The sequence below is a fragment of the Lampetra fluviatilis genome, chromosome 6, assembly GCF_964198595.1.
Source record: "Lampetra fluviatilis chromosome 6, kcLamFluv1.1, whole genome shotgun sequence".
In the NCBI taxonomy this organism is placed as follows: Eukaryota; Metazoa; Chordata; class Hyperoartia; order Petromyzontiformes; family Petromyzontidae; genus Lampetra; species Lampetra fluviatilis.
Window position 1 is genome coordinate 1,613,716 of NC_136280.1, and position 20,702 is coordinate 1,634,417.

At 53.6% G+C, this 20,702-nt stretch overlaps 1 protein-coding gene across 1 annotated transcript; it reads left to right on the forward strand.

The window, feature by feature from the left end:
- Nucleotides 1–5,000: 5,000 nt before the first annotated feature.
- LOC144932883 (replication protein A 70 kDa DNA-binding subunit-like) lies at nucleotides 5,001–20,229 on the forward strand. The gene is made up of 16 exons (XM_078857271.1): nucleotides 5,001–5,033; nucleotides 8,776–8,826; nucleotides 9,602–9,680; nucleotides 9,938–10,046; nucleotides 10,685–10,761; nucleotides 11,336–11,537; nucleotides 12,601–12,703; nucleotides 13,807–13,875; nucleotides 14,713–14,905; nucleotides 15,813–15,952; nucleotides 16,669–16,817; nucleotides 18,183–18,321; nucleotides 18,660–18,836; nucleotides 19,233–19,343; nucleotides 19,787–19,873; nucleotides 20,108–20,229. Exons 1-16 carry the CDS (start codon nucleotides 5,001–5,003, stop codon nucleotides 20,216–20,218), a joined length of 1,830 nt encoding a protein of 609 aa, XP_078713397.1. The 3' UTR covers nucleotides 20,219–20,229.
- Nucleotides 20,230–20,702: the final 473 nt, after the last annotated feature.

Sequence of the window (20,702 nt, forward strand, 5' to 3'; positions counted from 1 at the left end):
GCTGTTGGACGCACATTACATCATCCCCTTCCTCCTCATCATCGGTCTTCATCAATCTACTGCTGGATGAACGCCCCCCTCCCAACACGGCTCTGTGATGCAACAACACACGTGTCGCCTGCAATCGAGGGGATGTTATTCCTCGGCCCGTCGTCTCATCGGGCGGGTTCCGCTCCGCCACGACCCTTGACCATTGCGGGGGTTGACGTCTCGGCCAAAGGCCACCCCCCCCCCCCATCTCTTACCTTTCTCAACAAAATCCCAATCGCCTTTTAACCTTGATGAGTATTGTTCTCTCACGCACGTGTTCCTATTTCCCTCGTCATCTCTCTCTACTCTCTTCCCTCCCCTCGCCCCTCTACTCCGTGCCCCCCCCTGCTATCAACGTGACCCCACGTGCCCCCCCTGCTCTCAACGTGACCCCACGTGCCCCCCCCCCCTTGTTACGGTCACTCATTCACTCATTTCTCGGCCCTTGCACCGACCCTTGACCATCTAAATCTGTCTGGTTTTTTTTTCTCACCGCTTTTAAACTCTGTTGTTATAGGGCGCCTTGAGCTACGGCGCTCTACATCAATATAAAATTAAGATGGGATGTAATTAATTTACACGCGAATATGTGTCCGTGCGTGCATTGATAAGCATCGGTTAATGATACACATCCCCTTCGGTGCACGGGCCCATGGACGATTGGTGACGGAATGGCAGCCAAATGATGGAAGGAACCGCCCCGTGGAGGTGACCACGGGCGGACAGTGATGGAGCTGTGAGGTCATCAGCTCACTTTAAAACCATTAAGCTACTTATTGTGCTACCAGGTGAAAGGCCCCGCTGAGCTAAGTGGCTGTTTTTTCAGAAGCGACCTCGCCATCACAAGTGATCGCTCGACGAAGTCGCTCGTCGTCGTCATCATCATCATCACGTGGACATGTACAGCAGCCGAATACTCTGAACGCGTGGCGATGTTGCTAAATATGGAGTGGGAAAACCCGGAGGACCCGGAGAAAAATCCACGCGACCACGGGGAGAGAGACACGCAAACTCCCAATATACAGCAGGCGTCAGGGTCGGGATCGAGCCCACGACCCCCTGTATACCAGGCGAGGTAGTTAACATCTCATAGCCACCGTGGCGCCTCATCCAGCATTGGAATGCCAAACTGTGCTCGGAGCAAGATGGATCTGCGCCCAAGGAAGCCCCGTGACACCCATGGATAGACAGATCATGAGCGCATGAGCAGGTTCGTCAACAGGGGGAGGGGTGCGGGGCCCGGGGCACCCCCCCCCCCTCTCCTCCTGTGTGGGGCCTCCGACGACTTCAAACTAAAACGGAAAGTGTTACATCTGACAGCGCGACGACGAAAGCGTGCCCCCCTCACACCCCCCCTCCCCAAAGCGCGGGGCCCAGGGCGGTCGCCCCGATTTGCCGTACCCCTAGGGGCGATTCATCTTCAGCCTCGAGATTAGCTGAGCCGCGATAGCGTTCACCCTGCCAACCGTGAGTGCTCTGCTGTGAACTGACGTCTGCCCGTAAAGAGCCAGCAACGGCCCACCCGGCGTGGATGTTTGTACCTGAGCGATGTCGCAACACCAGGACTGTGCCTTATATACGGGGGGAGTGGTGGCGCAGCGGTTAGGGCGCGTCGCGCTCCGAATCCGCGCGGCGACTCGAGTTCGATTTCCGCGCTCACGCGCGATAAGCAGTGACGACTCAGCCTTAAATGAGTACCTGGGTGCGATGTGCAAACATGGTTAGTGGGGAGACAAAGGCGGCCGTGCGTGGTGCTGGCCACCCCAACCCCCCTTCGTGTGCCTTGCGGGCCTTCATAGGGTGCTACTCGCCAGCAGCACTTGCCCTAACAGTCTGTCTTTGTCTTTGTGACACAATGTGTGTGCGCGTTTGTCATTAACGAATGCCGCTCACGGTTCCCTGCCAACACTGATGGACTCTTACAATCGTGTATGTGCATTGGGTTGATAAGTAAGAAAAGAACATTCTCAATCTTAAACGAAGCGATAATGGCTGTTAGTGATGATTGTAGTGGTGGTGACGATTCTGGTGATGATGATGATAATAATGATGGTGGTGGTGGTGATGTTGGTGATGGAGATAATTGTGGTGATAATGGTCATGGTGGTGGTGATAATAATGCTGTTGCTGATCGTAATGATGGTGGTTATATTGTTGGTGAGGGTGATGATAACGATGGTGATGATTGTGGTCGTGATGATGACGCTGGTGATAATGATGGTGGTGCTGGTGATGATTACATGTCCACTCACACCTCCTATGCTGATTCTGCTTTTCTCAGGATGCCATTCACTGTAATATGTCACCATTTACAGACGTTGACCCACGGTGCTGTCAATAAATCTCGAACATTGAGTCGTCACGCCCACTCAACAACCTTCGTTCTCTTATTATGTGACCCGTTCCGACTGTACATCTGTGCAAGAATAGCTTTATAGCTCATGGGATTCCTCCGATATAAACACAGATTCTGGATTTGGTTTTCCACGTTTTGTCGCTCGGTGGTGTCCAGATAGCAATCCAACCACCCACATCACACAGTGATGTGGGTGGTTGGATTTACACCGTGTAAAACAATGTAAAGTTTTGCTGGCTGCCTGGCTCGCGTCCCATGGCTGCCTGGCTGGCTCTGGCACGTGGGACGACGGTGACGTCACAGCGTTGGGCCGGCTCGTGCGTGCCGACGTCACGACTCCCCGCCCCCCCCACGCCGAATAACACTCCGAGGGTCCACGCGCAGAGGAATTGACGAACCACTTGCTGTGCTCCCATCTCCTGGCCACCTCGCAACGCAGCAGCGATGTTTTACTGAGGGCTGGGGGCTGGGGGGGGTGGTGGTGGGTTCACAATTCTCAACACCGTTGCTCGGCCCGCGGGCTACTGGCGGCCCCTCCCCCACTCGCACACGTTTGCCCGCGAAGCGCATGGGCCACTGATGTTGGTAGCTCGTCTTAAACGTCGGTTAGGCGTCGAGAAGGGGGGTGGGCAGCAGCTGCCGTTAGTGGGGGACGTCACGTGGCCTCTTGTAACTGGCGATGTGGGGGGGGGGAGAGCGCAAGACAATAAAGACAAAGATCCCCCGTGTAGCCTGTGACGGACTGTTGGGGCAAGTGCTGTTAGCGAGTAGCCACCTATGAAGGTCGGAACACCACACGAGGGGGTTGGTGGCACACGCCACTCCCGGCCCCCTTTGTCTCCCCACTAGCGATGTGTACGCATCTCACACGGTACTAATTGGAGACTGAGTCGACCGAGGGAAGGATGCCCTTGGACCCGGTTCAAGATCGTCGTCACCGGTGTTGGCCGTGAGCGGGAATCGAACTCGGGTTTCCGCCGTGTTCGTAGCGCAGCGTGGCGCTAACCATTGCACTCTCGTTCCCCAAGACAATGTCCTTCCCTGTGAGCAGCAGTCCTTCTCTCCCCCTCCGCCCCCAAATGCGTCTTGCCCACATGGCGATCACATGAGCGTGTTCACGGACAATGTTCCCCGACCCGGGGCTCAATTCCCAGGGGCGGGGAGCGTCGCAAGTGGCGAGCGGTGCGGCGGTCTCAGCCTGCCCCCGGCTCCTCCCCGAGGCTGATGACTCTCGGTTTTAAATGAGTAGAGTACTTGGTGCGTTGTTGTTGTTATTGTTGTTGTTATTGTTGTTGTTGTTGTGAACGTCAGCAGTGGGGAGATGAAGGCGGCTGGGGGTGTGTCGGCGGCCACACACCACCCGACGCCCTTTGCGTGACGTGCCCTTGTCGTAATAATAGGTGCACGCTGCCGGCACTTTCCCCAGCAGTCTCCAAGGCTTTATAAACGAGGGATTTTTATCTTTGTGCGAGAGATATGGGGATTGGGGGGAGGGGGGAGGATCACTTCTTCTCTAAATGTATCTCGTCAGTTGTGAAAGTCGGTCATCGTTTCTGAATCAATGCCATCGCTGCGCCAGCACCACGGTGGCCACTGAGCAAAACATTATATTGGCCCATAATTATCTGGCAATCATCATCATCATCAGCAGCCGTGATCATTCCACTGCTGGATGCTTGGTGCTGGTCACCCACCCCCTCGTGCGCCGTGCCGGCCTTCATTAGGTGCCGCTAACAGCACTTGCCCCAGCAGTCTGTCAAAGACTACATGGACGATCTTTGTCTTTGCACAGTCAGAGGTGAAAAGGGAGTCTACTATGTCCGTATGTGTAGCCAGTCATGAGTGTTAGCCGGGTCGTGGTGGCTCTGCTGCTCCACGTGGCCGACTGTAACCCAGCACCGTGCAGGCAGCAAAGAGGGTTGGTGGATCACGCACGGATGTTTTGAAACATGAAGAGGTGCCATACCCAGGCTCGCCAGGAGAAGGGAGCACAGCAAAGTGTGGACTAATCTCAATCTGTTGACATCTGTACGGGGGATCGAGTGTTGCCCCCTCGAAAGCGGGTGGTTTTCTCCGGGCGCTCCGTTTTTCTTTTTTTATCTCGTTTTTCAATAAACACAACTCATCATTAATTTGGGGCTGGAAACATCTTAGAATAATCTTAATTTAGGAGCTTTCGTGACTGCAGGAATTATTCTTTGGTTCTTTTCGGTTAAGTCACGTCTAAAAATAAAATAATAAATTAAAATAACATATTACGACGTTTCGATTGCAACACAAGCAATCGTCATCAGGTATAAAAGAAATATCTTAGAATAAACAGTGAAGGTGGCTGGACCTTCCTCACAGAGAGCACAGCGACTCAGCGTTGCCCTCCTGGATAAGTAAGGACATTGCAATTATGAAAATAATCATCATTACAATTGTTGACGCAGACATGGGCACGTGTACGGGGAGGCGAGCGCAGCTGCAAGGAAGCTGATGCGGTTTTGGGCTCTTGAGGTCTGGGTAGAGCGCTGATTTGGCTCAGTCCCATAACTCAGTCCCATAGCTCAGTCCCAAAGCTCAGTCCCATAACTCAGTCGCACTCAGCCAGCAGCGAACAGAGACTGACATGGACCTGGGTCTATCCGAGGGCACCCTGGAGGTGAGAACGACGTCTCGCTCGCTCGCTCTCTCTATCTCGTATTCTCTGTCGCTATTCTCGCAGCCGCGCGCGTATGGCGACAGTCCGCTTCGTGCACACACAGTGCAGATTAACGTATCGCTAATGTCCGCGTCGTGCACACACAGTGCAGATTAACGCGGGTAGGTGAACATCGCCCGCTCAACCCCAAGCAGGTGCCGAGTTCCACTGTGTAAACACAAACAAACTTACGGGGGGATCGCGTTGTGAGTGTTGCCCGACTGCAGACGTCACGCGGCCACCATCACCATCGTCACTTACAAGGGGACGATAAACTTAACTATTTTATTGTTTTATTTTAGCAGCTAAAGAAGCCCAAGTGAGCTCTGCAGATATATATTTCGCAGACGAGACCTGGCCACAAATGATCGCTCAACGAAGAGGCTTATCGCGTGGACATTTATCGCAGCTAAAATGCTCTAAACGCGTGTCTCTAAGTGTGGAGGGGAAAGAAACGGAGGACCCGGAGGAAAAATCCACGACACTTATATAGGGCAGGCTGACGTGTCGAACAATGCCCCTTCTACAGGGCCAATGTCCTGGTAAAGGGCCAGCCTTTGAACGTTAAGTATAGTGTGTAATTAAAACAACAAAAGCGTTAGTGATAACAGAAGAAAAGCTGAACCCAAACGGGGTCAAGTGCTCGGAAAGTTTAACCGATGACCCCGTAGCGTCTCGTGATGAAATTTCCAAGCGTTTGCGATGCGCGTAATTTAAAATGCACAAAATAAAATCTGGCCTCTATCGCTACTGCGTGAGCGTCGTGGTGGTGGTGTGAGTGGATTATCGGCGTTGCGGGGGGGGGTTAATGAGAGTGACCAACGTTGTCAACACGTAACTGCTACTTAAATAAGGATTCTATATCTAGAGTCTATAAAGACATTAAAGTTACGGTCCATCAAGTTAGGAACATGCGCGCCCCCATCATCGCGCTCGCTCCGTTGGGGTCACTCGGCACGAGTAATGTATGAATGTTGAACTTCTTGCGCACCGTACATAGCCAACGGAGGTGCGGCGCAAGGACAATAAACAAACACACAAACAGCAGCTCTTAAAGAAATTCATTTTCAATCGAGAAAATGAGTGGCACCGCGTATCACCGGCGCGGGCTAATGGAGCGCGTGGCCGTAATTTTCACTGTTTGCAGCCTTAAACCAGTCGTGGAAATTCCACATTCTCATGACGAGGGCGAGTCTTTCCGTGGGACACTCAGTGCCGAATTTTCCACAAAGTGGTACTCGTTTTTATCGACCCCCGGGTAGGGATGAAAGACTAAATCGACCCCACCCCTGTATATACAGTAATCCTAATTGTATGCACAGCCCTTTGATAAATCCACTGCTGGATGAAGGCCTCCGCATGCCCTGTCGGTTATGGGGGTTAATTTTGACCATACTTCACCGCGCTGGTAAGTGAGGATTGGTGAAGCGAATTAGCCAGGGACCGCGTTCGGATATCACTCGCCGCTGTTGTCAGCGTTCGCCGGGAAACAGAACTGGGCGGTCGCAGCGCGCTAACCGCTGCGCCACCCCTCCAAGCCGATGTAAAAAAAACGTCAACTCGGAGAAAAAGACGATGTGATCCCTGACATGCCATACCCCGGCGTCTACAAACTAAGCTGTGTCTGCGGCAGTAGTTAGATTGGGGAAACTAAGTGACATGTCTCGGACCGTGTTCGTTAACACAAGGCAGATCTGAAACATTGTAGGACCAATACCTCGGCCGTGGCTGATCATTGTTTTAATGCGGTGGGCTCACACGATATTGATTTCTCGAATACGAAGGGACTATCAACAAAGATTCGTTCATGAAGCCATCCATATATACAGACACAATTTCAACCGAGAAGATGGGTACAAATTTAGCAATAATTGGAAAGACGTTATAAACCAGTTTAAGTCATAACTGGCTGTGATGTTTCCATCATGACACCTTCCAATGTTACACTATGAGATCTCTTTTACCAGTGGCAAAATATAATGGTAGGTTTTTACCCTTTTAACTGGTACAAAACTGACACCTTTATTCATACGCCTTCTGGTGTCATCTGGCCCTACACCAATGGGGACTAGGCTCTAAAGAAAGCCGTCTCGGGTGTGGGCCAATCAACTTCAAGGACAGTGCATATTATTATCCTTATCAGAGTTGCTTCTTTTTGTTTGCTTTATTGACTACTTGTGTTGTGGTCATTGCAAACATGATGCCTTGAATAAAGGTGTCAGTTTTGTACCAGTTAAAAGGGTAAAAACCTACCATTAACTTCCAATGTTAGTTGTTATTTTCGGCTCTCCGATTTTACATTAGCAGGTTAAATTTGATTTGGAGCTTTCGTGACTGCAGGAATTACTCTTTGGTTCTTTCGGTAAAGTCACGTAGAAAGAAAATTAATTAAATAATAGCATACGACGTTTCGATTGCAACACAAGCAATCATCATCAGGTACGAATGAATGAGAAAACAAACGTAGTAATGCAGGTTCAATTTCTCACACCAACACAGCCACCTTTGCGCGCCGTATCTCGACGTAGCGTTGGCTCTGCGATCTACCATTAGCATGCTAATCTCTCACATTAACATGCTAATCTCTCACATTAACATGCTAATCTCTCACATTAACATAGCCACCTCAGCGTGCTCGCCGTGGAGGCCGCTAACCGATCTTACATTAACACGCTAATCTTTACCTGGCAGTCCTTTTATTGGTGGAAACCCACCGCCAATCGCGGTCGCTGTCCACTGCTTACATTGACATTGGCTGCTCACACCCATGCTGCTGATATTTGGGTTACGCCCATTTTAAACCTTTATAAACAGTTTGCTTTTAGAAGCTAACCCCCTTTTCCTGATGACGACCGCTTGTGTTGCGATCGAAACGTCGTAATTTTTTGTTATTTTCTTTGAACCTATCTATGTGACTTTACCGAAAGACCCAAATAATAACTGTGTGTGTGTCAAACACCTGTGTGTGTGTCAAACACCTCTCGGTTATAATTCCAGTAAAGACACCGTAGCCACTAACCGCCCTCTTTCCATCATCACACCACACCCCCCACCTTCTCCGCACTCTATTCCTACCCCCCCGAACTCCAACCCCAACCCTAACCCCTTCCCGGTTCCATTAACCCTCCAACTGCCTGGCCTTGTCCCTTCCCTATGGGGGGAAGGGGGGGGGTGGTGGTGGGAGATGGCGGGAGATCGCAGCCACCGCAAACCGCGACTCGCGCCCTCTCCTGATACCCTCGATACCGAGAGATAAGCGAGGCGTGCGGGGGGAGGGAGGGGGGTTGAGAGGGGGAAGGGGGGGCAGAGGGGAGTGGGTGCTCCCCCATGTTCCCCAAACCCACGACACAAACAGGACCCACGCGCCCGACCACGTGGGGTCACGGCACAACTGAGCACCGCGATGGGAGATCATCCACGCGTGCCACTCAAGTTCCCTACAACATCATCATCCATCATCATCGTCAGCATCAGCAAATCCCGAACCGAGCATTGCAGAAGCGGGAGCATCGTCTGGCTCATCCCTCCCCCAATTACCCGGACCAGTTCAGATGTCACTCGCCAGCTCACGCTACGGTCACGGCCGGAAATCGAAATTCCAGATTGCCCAATTGATAGTGGAGTGCGCTAACCATTGCGCCACCGCTCTGCGTCCCTGTGTGTTGTGCGTCTTGCGTCTGTGCGATGTGAAATGTCCCTGCAGGCGATCTGCGCGCGGGGAGAGAAGCCCTCTGCACCCGTGCTGCAGGTGCAGGTGAGACGCCCTGCTCGCCTCGCACCCACAACTCCCTCCACTCCATTACCACCCCTACACACACTCCCCGTGACCCCTACACACACTCCCCGTGACCCCTACACTCACTCCCCGTGACCTCTACACACGCTCCCCGTGACCCCTACACACACTCTCCACTCCAGCTTGCGTGGCGATGGGAGTAGGAAACACGTGGTGTGAGGCTGCCCATCTGTCTGTGATAACTTCACTTGCATTTGACTCACATGTACTTTTCAGTTCACATATCAGCACAAGTCACCCGATATCCGTGTATTGTTTCTGTAAATTGAGTCTGTAGTTGCGCTATGATCAGTCTAAACATGTATCTGTCCGAGCCGACTAACGCGACAACAGCTATGTTGTTTCACGTCGTTGTCCGCGCGTGCACTATATTCGATGTCTCGTGAGGCACCGTCGTTTCGGCACCGATGTCTAATTTGGCTCGGTGCTGAGACTCCATCGTGGTTCAGTCCAGCTCTCGCCTGGTTCGACGTCTTTCCCTCGACGTTACCCGTCTGCCCGTCCGTCTAAATGCCTGTCCGCCAGTTTGCCTGTCTCCCTGCCTGTCTGTCTCTCTGCCTGTGTGCATTTCTAACCTTCTGTCTCTCTGCCTGCCTGTGTCTCTGTCTCCCTGCCTGTGTATCTGTCTCACTGCCTGTGTCTCTGCCTGTCTCCCTGCTTGGCTGTCTCTCTGCCTGTGTCTCTGCCTGTCTCTGTCTCACTGCCTGTCTCTCTGCCTGTCCCTGTGCTGCAGGGCTACCGGCTGCTCCAGGCGCAGAGCGGCAGTGAGAGATACCGGCTCATGCTGACTGACGGGGTCACCAAGAGCTCGTGTAAGGGTCGCTACAAGGGTCCCTACAGGGGTCCCTACAGGGGTCCCTACAGGGGTCCCTACAGGGGTCCCTACAGGGGTTCCGGGGTGGAGGGGTTCCAGGGATGAAGCTTCGAGTATCGCGCCCGATGTCCAGGGCCGAAATAAAGCGACGAGGGGGACGAAGGCTGACATCACGCACATTCATGTCGTGTGTCAGGGTGTCGTGGTTCACGTGTCGTGTGTGACATGTCGTGTGTCACATGTCGTGTGTCACAGCCGTGATGCTGGCCACGCAGCTGAACTCCCTGGTGAGCGATGGCCGCGTGAGCGCCGGCTGCGTGGTGCGGGTCGACTCGTACAGCAGCACGGAGCTGCGGGACGGCAGGTCCACCACTCACCCACCACTCACCCACCACCCTTACCCATCCTCACCCACCACTCACCCACCACTCACCCATCCTCACCCACCACTCACCCACCACTCATCCACCACTCACCCATCCTCACCCACCACTCACCCACCACTCACCCATCCTCACCCACCACTCACCCACCACTCACCCATCCTCACCCACCACCCCACCCACCACTCACCCATCCTCACCCACCACCACACCCATCCTCACCCACCACCCCACCCATCCTCACGCACCACTCACCCACCACTCACCCATCCTCACGCACCACTCACCTATCCTCACCCACGCAAACAAGACAACGATCCACTACGTGGCCTTCACAGACCGTGCTGTTAGCGAGCAGCATTATTAAAAAAAAGTTATAATAATAAAAAATAAAACAATTCAAATAAGAAAATAATAGGACTTTTCAAATCGCAAACAATCGCAGCCTTTGCGATGTGCTAATCGCATTGTTTCAAATTGCGATTTCGATTTGAAATCGATTACTCGTTCAGCCCGAGTACTCACCCCCCACCCTTCGCACCCACCCACCCGCTCCCAACTTCATCGCTTCGCTCCCCACCCGGAGCTTGCGAGGCTCACGCGCCCTGTCCCTCCACAGGCGACTCGTGCTGCTGCTGGCCCTGGAGGTTCTGCGCCCGGGGGATGGGGGCGGAGGGGAGCCCTTCGGGACCCAGGGTGAGGCCGCCGCCACGAAGGCCCGGGGCTTCTCGGTCCATTTGCCTGTCCGTCCATCTCTGTCCATCTGTCCACCCACCAGCCTGTCCATGCACCTGTACGCCCATTCACATGTCTATCCAGCTACCTGTCTGTGGGGTTATCTTTCCGTTCGCCTGTCTCTCCATCTGCCTATCCGTCCGTCCTGTCAGCTGGCCACACGGGGTTTATCATTCTAAACGCCCTCTGTCACCTCTGTACTCTTGCTGACACGCACATTGGGGTTGCATTCTTTGACATCGCTAAGATGCGTGTGAATGTGTAACCTGCCCGTCAAAAGGTACTGAAAGTTCCATTCGGCCCTCAATACATTCTTCCCTGCTCTGAGCTCTAACCCGGTTACCCTAACCCCTATCCTGAACCCAAACCCCTGGTCCTACACACAAAAAACACCACCCCAAAAAGAACCATCCCCTTCACAACTCATCGAATAGGTGAATACCGCGCAAGGGATGTCTGGGATTGGACACAAATCCGCAGGGATACAGCAGTCGCCACTCACGTCGCAGGTGATTGACGCGCGGTGTCTCCGCAGAGTGTCAGCCCGGATCCAGCACAGAGGGGTTGGCTGCCCCTTCAGCACCTCCCTCGACCCCCCAACCGCGTCCCCCGGTCAGGGAGGCCATCGGGAGTCCGACGTTCTCGGGCCGGGGGCCCACGGGAACCCCCGGGACCCCCTTAACGGGGTCCCCGGCTCGCACGTTCCCCATATCCAACCTCAACCCGTACCAGAACAGGTACGTCTCGACGACGTGTGTCTGGGGGGGAGGGGGCGTGGAGGAGCGGTGGCGCAGTGGTGAGCGCGCTGCGCTACGAACCCGGCCCACTCACAGCACCTCCGATTGGCACGGTTGGCTACGTAGGGTGCGAAAGAAGTTCAACATGCATACATACGTACAACATCGGTGGCAACTATCTGTAACGGTCCTGGGTTTCCCCGAGGTCGACTCAGCATCAAACGAGTACCTGGTGCGATTTGTAAACATTGCCAGTACAGAGCCCACAGGCGGGCCGGCGTGGTGCTGGCCATAACACCCGCGATCTTCACGCGTGCTCGCTCACAGCACTTGTCCCAACAGTCTGCTACAGGCTTGACGGGGGATCATTGTCTTCCTGTGTATTGTTCACCACAGGCGGAGTGGGTCGATATTTATATTAAGATGCACTCCCAAAAGGCCGTGGGGCTGTTGGGTTGAGTCAAAATAAATGTTATATATTGCACGCGGGTATATGAGGGAGACATTGTTGTGCTTATCCGTTGCTATTGATGTTCTCTACAACCACCCTCGTGATTGTTTTGTGACGTTAAATATATTTCTGGAAGCCACATCTCTAAGAGAGAGAGAGAGAGTCCTCGGCTGTTACATGTGGCAGGTCATCGGCACTCATTCAAGCGAAGCTCGACTCTGCTGATGAGACGCTGCGCGCTGAAAGTGGCACAGAGTTTTTGTTTGTACCGAATCAATGCCGCCGAAATGATGCACCCCCAGAAGGCCGTGGGGTCAAAGGGCTGTGTACAACATTCTTCACGTTCTAGAACGAGGGACAGATACGAGGGCGAGGCATTGACTGCGCGTCTATTGCGTTGTTTGCGTTCTCCGCAAGGACGTTAATGATTCGCTTGCGTTTGTTGCTGGGTCGCGTTTTCCTTTAAATGTTAACGTGAACCTCACTCGGCGAGCAAGAGCTGACCCCGCGATCTTTCTCTCGCCTACACGTGACAAGCTCCTCCCCCGCGACCTCCTCCCCCCCGCCCCCTAACCCCCCCCCCCCCCCCGCTGTCTGACCCCCCCACTGAAGGTGGACGATCCGTGCCCGCATCACCTCCAAGTCGGACATTCGTCGATGGAGCAACTCCCGCGGGGAGGGTCGATTCTTCAGCATCGATCTCCAGGATGAGAGCGTGAGAGACGGCTCAACGAACCGATAGCAGCAACAACAACAATAATCACAAAACGCAGAACTCAAGTTTAATCGATATGCCAATTAAATAATAATAATAATAATAACAACATTACTAGACAATCAAAAGCACCTGGATTGTTTGTGAACATTTCCCCAGATTTCGCACGTAATTTTGCGATCAGAACCATACGATGTTTTGCCGACCCCAACGTCTAGGAACCAACTAAGAAGTTTCGCCTCTTGGCATCTTCCATTCTGCTATCTCTGTCCTCATTGAAACTGTTTCTATTAAAACCCACAAAAGTTTAAGTGTGAATGTGACTTTACAACGCAATTGCTATTATTGTTTTTTTTATCTGTAATTGTCGAATGATTTAATGTTTGCCGGCTGAGTCGCCCCTTGAACAAGGAATTATTAGCTCTGCGGGCTTTACTCGGGACATACACTTCTAAACTTCTGAATAATCGAGTGTGTGTGAGCCTGACTCTCCTCGCTTATATGGTCCCCCCTCTCTCCCTTCTCTCCAGAGGGGCTGGTGGGGGAGGGGGATCACAACCCATCATTCAATGCTAAACACATTAGTCGCGTGGCTAATGTTGCCGTAGAGCCACAGCTGTACTTTGACATCGAGGTGGTTCACGAGCCAGATAATTGCGTCAGGAGTAGCGGGGTGGTGGTGCATCATCATCATCGCTGTAATGATGATCCCTCCGTCGCATAAACTAATGATCTTTCGCGGGAGGTGTTTGTGACTTCTTGTGGACTCCAGTCGGCTTTCCAAACATCGTTAGGGCTGATGATGCCTAACCAAACTGTAAAACACGTGTTGAACACAGAATTGGTAATAATGATACAATCTTCATTGGTCGATCGTGCATTCTGCTCTAGCTCTGCTCTCACGACCTGCGTATGTGTGTTTGTTGAACTTCTTTCGTACCGTACGTGACCAACGGTGCTAATCGGCTGCTAAATATTGTAGCAACATTTTTCGAATATGACCATGAGAAACGTGGAACGCGGATTCAGCTCATCCCCCACCCATAGCCCCCCACCCTCCCTTGACGCATGTCTGTGTAATTATCATCTGGCGCGGCGAGCAGGGGGAGATCCGGGCCATCGCGTTCAACGAGGAATGTGACAAATACTACGAGCAGCTCCAGGTCAACCAGGTGGGAGCCCATCCCGGCATCGAACCTCGTCCACTGAACCTTGTTCCAGGCTGCGCTCAGCACTCGGGAGATGCCGAGGGTCAGCCAGGCTGCAATGGCGGGGCGCAGATTTGGCGGCGGTTCGGGTCACAGAGAGGGCAGCAGTTGTCATGATATGCGGGTGCATAGACTGGCGGGCGTGTGCGGGTCTCCGAGTGGGGGTGTGATGGAGGAGGCTCGTGAAGGACGCTTCTGGGCAGTCGGAGGCGGTTTCCCGCACCACCGATAATTACCAGAACAATGATGATGTACGGGTGTTGAACATCTTTCGCAGCGTACGTAGTCAACCGTTGTAAATAAATGAGTTTTAAATCTAGATGTATGGGTGCAGAGCTTTAGTGGCTTCCTAATATCGGAGGGAAGAGCTTTCCAGACGGCCGCAGAAGCGCATCTGAAAAACGCGCGATGATGCGGTGACCGCCGCCTTTGTTCGATGGCCAGCCAGAAGCCGCTGCTGCTGCTGTTAGCGAGGATCACCGGATTACTCTCCCGCACGATATCAGATAAGCGACGATTTTATCTTTATCTTATCGAGGATTTTATACAGCGCGTTTTTCGAAGCGCTTTACCAGAATGATAAATGGTACCTTAGTTATTGGTCGATGGGGAAAAGGGATGGGGTATGATTGTTGGGGAGGGGAAGGCTTGGCAAGGAAGGGCAACGAGAGGGAGAAGGGGGAGGATGGTCAAGGTTTTACGGATGCGGACAGGGAGTAGTGGATGGATATGCTATTGAAAGAAGATGAGCCTTAAGGGAGGAAGGAAGAATGATGATGTTGCGTATCCGCCCTTGCCCAGGTGTACTACCTGAGCAGGGGAGTGCTCAAGGCCGCCAACAAGCAGTTCAGCACGGTGCGCCACGACTACGAGGTGTCCATCGCGACGCACACGGTGATCAGGGCGTGTGACGAGGCTGTGGAGATCCCCGTCACCATCCCCACCTACACCTCCATCGCCGAGCTGCCCAGCCTCGCCAAGAACGCGCTCGTGGGTGCGGAGCAACAGTAGCCACATCTGCAGCAGTAGCAGCAGCCGCAGCCGCAGCAGTAGCTACATCTGCAGCAGTATCAGCAGCCACAGCCGCAGCAGTAGCCACATCTGCAGCAGTAGCAGCAGCCACAGCCGCAGCAGTAGCCACATCTGCAGCAGTAGCAGCAGCCACAGCCGCAGCAGTAGCTACATCTGCAGCAGTATCAGCAGCCACAGCCGCAGCTACATCTGCAGCAGTAGCAGCAGCCACAGCCGCAGCTACATCTGCAGCAGTAGCAGCAGCCACAGCCGCAGCAGTAGCTACATCTGCAGCAGTAGCAGCAGCCACAGCCGCAGCAGTAGCTACATCTGCAGCAGTAGCAGCAGCCACAGCCGCAGCAGTAGCTACATCTGCAGCAGTAGCAGCAGCCACAGCCGCAGCAGTAGCTACATCTGCAGCAGTAGCAGCAGCCACAGCCGCAGCAGTAGCTACATCTGCAGCAGTAGTAGCAGCCGCAGCAGTAGCAGCAGCCACAGCCGCAGCAGTAGCTACATCTGCAGCAGTAGCAGCAGCCACAGCCGCAGCAGTAGCTACATCTGCAGCAGTATCAGCAGCCACAGCCACAGCTACATCTGCAGCAGTAGCAGCAGCCGCAGCAACACATACTAAAAACACACGCAAAATGTTGACGTGCTCGGGTTCTGTATTAGGAATGCGCGTGCGTGTGTCCGTGTGCTGTCGCTGGCTCAAATGAGTAGCTGGTGCGGTGTGTAAACATCGCCACCGGGAAGACAAAGGCGGCCGGGCGTGGTGCTGGCCACCGACCCCCTCGTGTGCCGTGCCGGCCTTCATAGGTGCTCGTTTACAGCACTTGCCCCAACTGCCTTGTCAAGGCTACACGGGGGATCTTTGTCTTTGTGTTGCGCAGACGTGATCGGCGTGTGTCAGAGCCTTGACGAGGTCTCCATGGTGCAGCTGCGCAACTCGAGTCGCGAGTTGGCTCGGCGCAACATACGCCTCGTGGACGCGTCGGGGAAGGTGGTGACGGTCACCCTGTGGGGCCAGGAGGTTGGTGGACCCTCGCACAGACGCCAAACTCCCGGCGCACCACATCCAGTACACCGTTGCCACGCACTTCGGAATCAAACAAGCGGACTGAGCGGCATCGGCCACGCCAGTCAGACCCGTCAACCCAGCCACATTAGCCAGTCCGGCCACGCCGGTGTAACATTTCGCACCTCCGATTAGCACGGGCGGCTACGTACGGTGCGAAAGAAGTCCAACGTTCATACATTGGCCGCACCGTCGCCGTTTCCGTCCACTCATCCCACCATCCACCGCGCCCCTCGTCCTCCGATTGATCGTGACATTTGTCCCCTTTACGGGGCCGTCCATATATTACGTCACGCACCTAGGGGGGGGGTTCAGACATTTGTGACGATGTGTGACGAGGGGGGGGGGTTTGATAAATGTGACGTCACATCAAAATGCGCAACTTTAAATAAATATAGACAACACGTTCTACTTAATTAAATAAACGTTTTAATAAATGTTTTCTCCTACAACATCAGAGTGCAGCGCCACATTAAATACGCACTACAATGACAATAGTTTAAATCGATTTGAAGCATTTTTTTGGGGGGGGGGGCAGAGCTTTGTGACGTCATATTTGAGAGGGGTCTGACTTTTTGTGACGACGTGTGACGAAGGGGGGGGGGGGGGTCAAAAATCGTCCAAAATCGCGTGACGTCATTTATGGACGGCCCCTTACCCCCCCCCCCCAGGCACTGAAGTTTGTTGGAGACAGGCAGCCCGTGGTGGCGATCCGGGGTGCGCGCGTGTCGGATTTCGGGGGCTGCTCGCTCTCCGTGCTCACGTCTAGCAGCGTTCAGCTCAACCCGGACATGCCGCCCGCCTTCCAGCTGCGCTCCTGGTTCGGAGTCTGCCTCCTCCACCCATCGTCACTATCACCACCAAAATAAGACAAAGATCCCCCGTGTAGCCCTTTAATAGACTGTCGGGGCAAGTGGTATTTTAGCGAGCACCTGTGAAGGCCGGAACGGCGGCACACGATGGGGGGGTGGATGGCCAACACCATGCCCGGCTGTCTTTGTATCCCTAGTGGCGATGTTTACACACTGCACCAGGTACTCATTTTGATGCTGAGTAGACCTAGGGGAGGCCTAGGCCCGGTTCACATATTCGCCACCGACGTTGGCCGTGAGTGGGAATCGAACTCGGGCTCGTGGGGTTCGTGGCGCAGCGCACTGACCGCTCCACCACCACTCCCATCACCACCACCAACAACAACTTCCATTGACCACAAAGTGGCGGTGACGTCACCGCAGGGCTTGTGCCATGCAAGGTGCACTTTGAGGCCACGTGAAGTGTTGAAGGCCCTCTGGCAGGAGGTCACAGAACAGACCCAAGTGCCATGGGTTGACTGACTCAGTCATCTAAGTCATTAGCACCACCACCTGATGATCCTTCAGCCCTTCGGCCCCACGTGGTGCCATGGACAGTGCTCCGGATAGGCTGCGTGCTGGCTGTTTAATGCGTGAAGAGAAATATGAATGACAGTGAAATGTCACGTAATGTGCCCTGGACAATATACTGCCCATGCCCAGCGTGGTGTTTGTGCACGATGTACCTGATATATATTTTTTATCGATGTTCACATAACCGACCCGAGTCGGATATGTGACGTAAGGCAAATCATCATCATCGGCCATGATCTATCCACTGCTGGGTGAAGGCGTCCCTAACATGTCCACCATCCTCTATAATCCTGCGATGTCACAATCCACCCGGCATTCGCACACACGATTATTTCATCGCTCCATCTCCCCGTTGTGATTACTTTCCGGATCATTCTCTCCAGTTAATGTCAAACAGAAATGGTGAACTAAACAATGTTTTTATTTGAACTGGGAATGCCCAGTGAGCTATGTAGCTCTTTTCAAAAGCGTCTGGTCACAAATAATTGCTCAACGAAGTGGCTTATCGTGTGGATATTTATAGCAGCCAAACACTCTAAAAAATCACGTTTCTAAATGTGGAGGGAAAAATCGGAGGGCCCGGAGAAAAATATATGCAACCACGGGGAGAAAGACATGCAAACTCCAAATATACAGCAGGTGTCAGGGTCGGGATCGAACCCCACGACCTCCTGTATACCAGGCGAGGTAGTTAACATCTCGCCACCACCCATGCTTCAACCTCCACTCCCCGCCCTCCCCACTCCCCCCCCCCGAGAAGCCACTATTTTTTAAATCATTGCCACCCGTGTGTGTCGCAGGTACGATCGCGTGGGCGCGCACACGCAGGGCGAGTCCATCTCCGACAGGAGGAGCTCCATGTCCGGGTGGAGCAGCGCCGCACCAACCTGGAAGACCTTCGCTGAGAGCAAGGACGAGAACCTGGGACAAGGCGAGCAGGTGAGGGCCTGGCCAGGGTGAGCAGGTGAGGATCTGAGATAAGGTGAGCAGGTGAAGACGTTGGACTGCACGGTGGAGAGTGCACTGGTGTGCACATTTCTGCTATTGAGCGAGTGTGGTATGCAAGCATCATCCAATATCTACCCAGCTCTTCCTCATCCAGATTTACAAAACAGCTGAAATAACAACTCACCGTGGCGATTTGCCTCATTGTGAGCGACGAATACAACAACCGAAATTTCAACAACAAATAAAAATTAAATCGGATGAGAAGCCACAGCCGCCTACAGTCCACGAGTCGGGTCCGCTGTGTTTGGTTGTCCTTTGATATCTGGCAGCCGGACTACTTCACGGTGAAGGGCACCGTGCTCTTCGTGAAGAAGGAGAACTACCTGTACCAGGCGTGTCCCTCCGCTGACTGCAGCAAAAAGGTGGTGACGATGAGCAGCGGGAAGTTCCGGTGCGAGCGCTGCGACCGGGAAACCACGAACTTCAAATTCCGCCTCTTCCTGCAGGTGCAGCACGCGCTTCTCCTGCCTCAGGCTCGGGGAGACCCTTTCCTCACTTAGTGCCCAAGAGGACTTTAAAATATCTCTAGCAGGCCAAACATGAACAAATACACCACTGCAAGAGGCTCCATCAGTAACGGAATTGACGGAGCATGCGAAAAGTACACCCGGGGTTTCAAATGAATCCCCTCCAGTGGCTGATTAGTGCGACTAAGATGCCTGCAGTGAGGGGTACATTTCGGTTTTGCGGGCCGTTTCGAAAAAGTAACCCTTCCTGTGGCCGTGGGCCGTATGAAATGAAGTCGTGGGTCAGATACGGCCTGCTCACTATAGCTTCCCCACCCCTGGCACATTACTCATGCCCACCTGCGTCCACCTGTTCCCATCTGTGCCCACCTGCAGGCCAACCTGGCAGACTTCTCGGACAACCAGTGGGTCACGTGCTTCCACGAGACGTCCGAGGTGCTGCTGGGAGACACGGCCGAGCGGCTGGGCGCTCTCAAGGCGCAAGGGGTGCGAGCCTCACGCAAAGCGCCCGCAAGCTGCCATTGTGCCGCATCACGTGCCACTGTTTGGCCAACGTTGGCCACGGTCGGGGGGGGGGGGGTACGGTGGAATGTCTGGCACAGTCCGAAAACGGACGAGGGCTGCACAAAACAACACCAGCGGCTGGTTGCATTTAAACCAGGAAGGAAAGGTCACGCGTGCGCGTCGATTCTATAAAGTTCTCCAACATGCATTTTGTCCTCGGAGGTATTTCATTGTCACGCGACGACCGTTACTCTGCGTAGCAGACTCAGGTGGCAAAGTGCTGCCCCCTGCCCTGCGACCCAGTGGTCGCTTTAAGGGATCTCGGCGAGCAGAGAAGCGAGGGGGTTGCCGCTGCTCTGCGCGATCCGGAGCGCCCCCGACACCAGGCACTGAGAGCGCTCCCCGTGTGCTGCGCGAATTTGCAGGATGACGAAGCCATCGACCGCATCTTTCACGAGGCTACGTTCCGCTCGTACATGTTCCGCCTGCGAGTCAAGGCCGAGCACTACAACGTGAGATCATCACCATCGCGACGGCCTCTCCCTCTCATCCGTATCTCTATAGCGACTTCCTCTGTGACATTAACACGCCCAGTTTTCTATGCAGTGTATTGACATGTGCTCGCATGTAAACGCTATGTGTGTTTCTATCTTCAAATTGCACAGTATTGTATCGAATTGACGCCTGTGGTGGCTCTGATTTTCTCCTGCTCCTACCCCTTTGCCCTCGCGTGCACACGCTCGCAGGATGAGATGCGCCTCAAGGCCGTGATGATGGACACGCGACCTCTCGACCACCGCACCTTCGCCTCCAAACTCATCGCCGACATCCGTCGCATGACGCAGACCACGGCGTGATGATGGGTGGCAATGCGGGACCTTCACCACCCAGGCAACAGCTGGTCTGGCCCGGCCACTGTGGGTAGAGATCACTCCGGATTGGCATTTTTATTTTCAGGGATAACATTTCTCCAAATAAATTCCAGAAACAAATTTTATATGAAGGTGTTTTTTTTGTGCAGTGATTGGGTTAAGACCATCAACTCATCACACTTGAGAACCCGTTAAGTCACCGGTATCTGATTCAGGCTACCTGGACTTAGTGACCGATTTGAATATATTAACTGATTAATCGTATTCAACCCCAATTCCAATCAGCTGGTGGCGATTTAATTTTGGCGAGTGTGGGGTGCCCGGGTGGCTCAGAGGTCAGAGCGCTGAGCTGGCAATGTTGAGATCACGCGTTCGAAATGTGAGCGACCGCGTGACACAAAGTGGGAAATATTGGGTTTCACCGTGTATCGTTTTGTGTTGATTTTAAGGCAAAAATGTCACACGCCAC

Excerpts from the sequence above, each read along its gene's own strand:
- LOC144932883 (XM_078857271.1), top strand. The coding sequence starts at position 5,001 with ATGGACCTGGGTCTATCCGAGGGCACCCTGGAG. Across the intron at positions 18,837-19,232 it reads AATTCCGCCTCTTCCTGCAG|GCCAACCTGGCAGACTTCTC; the intron begins GTGCAGCACGCG and ends GCCCACCTGCAG. Across the intron at positions 19,874-20,107 it reads TCAAGGCCGAGCACTACAAC|GATGAGATGCGCCTCAAGGC; the intron begins GTGAGATCATCA and ends ACACGCTCGCAG.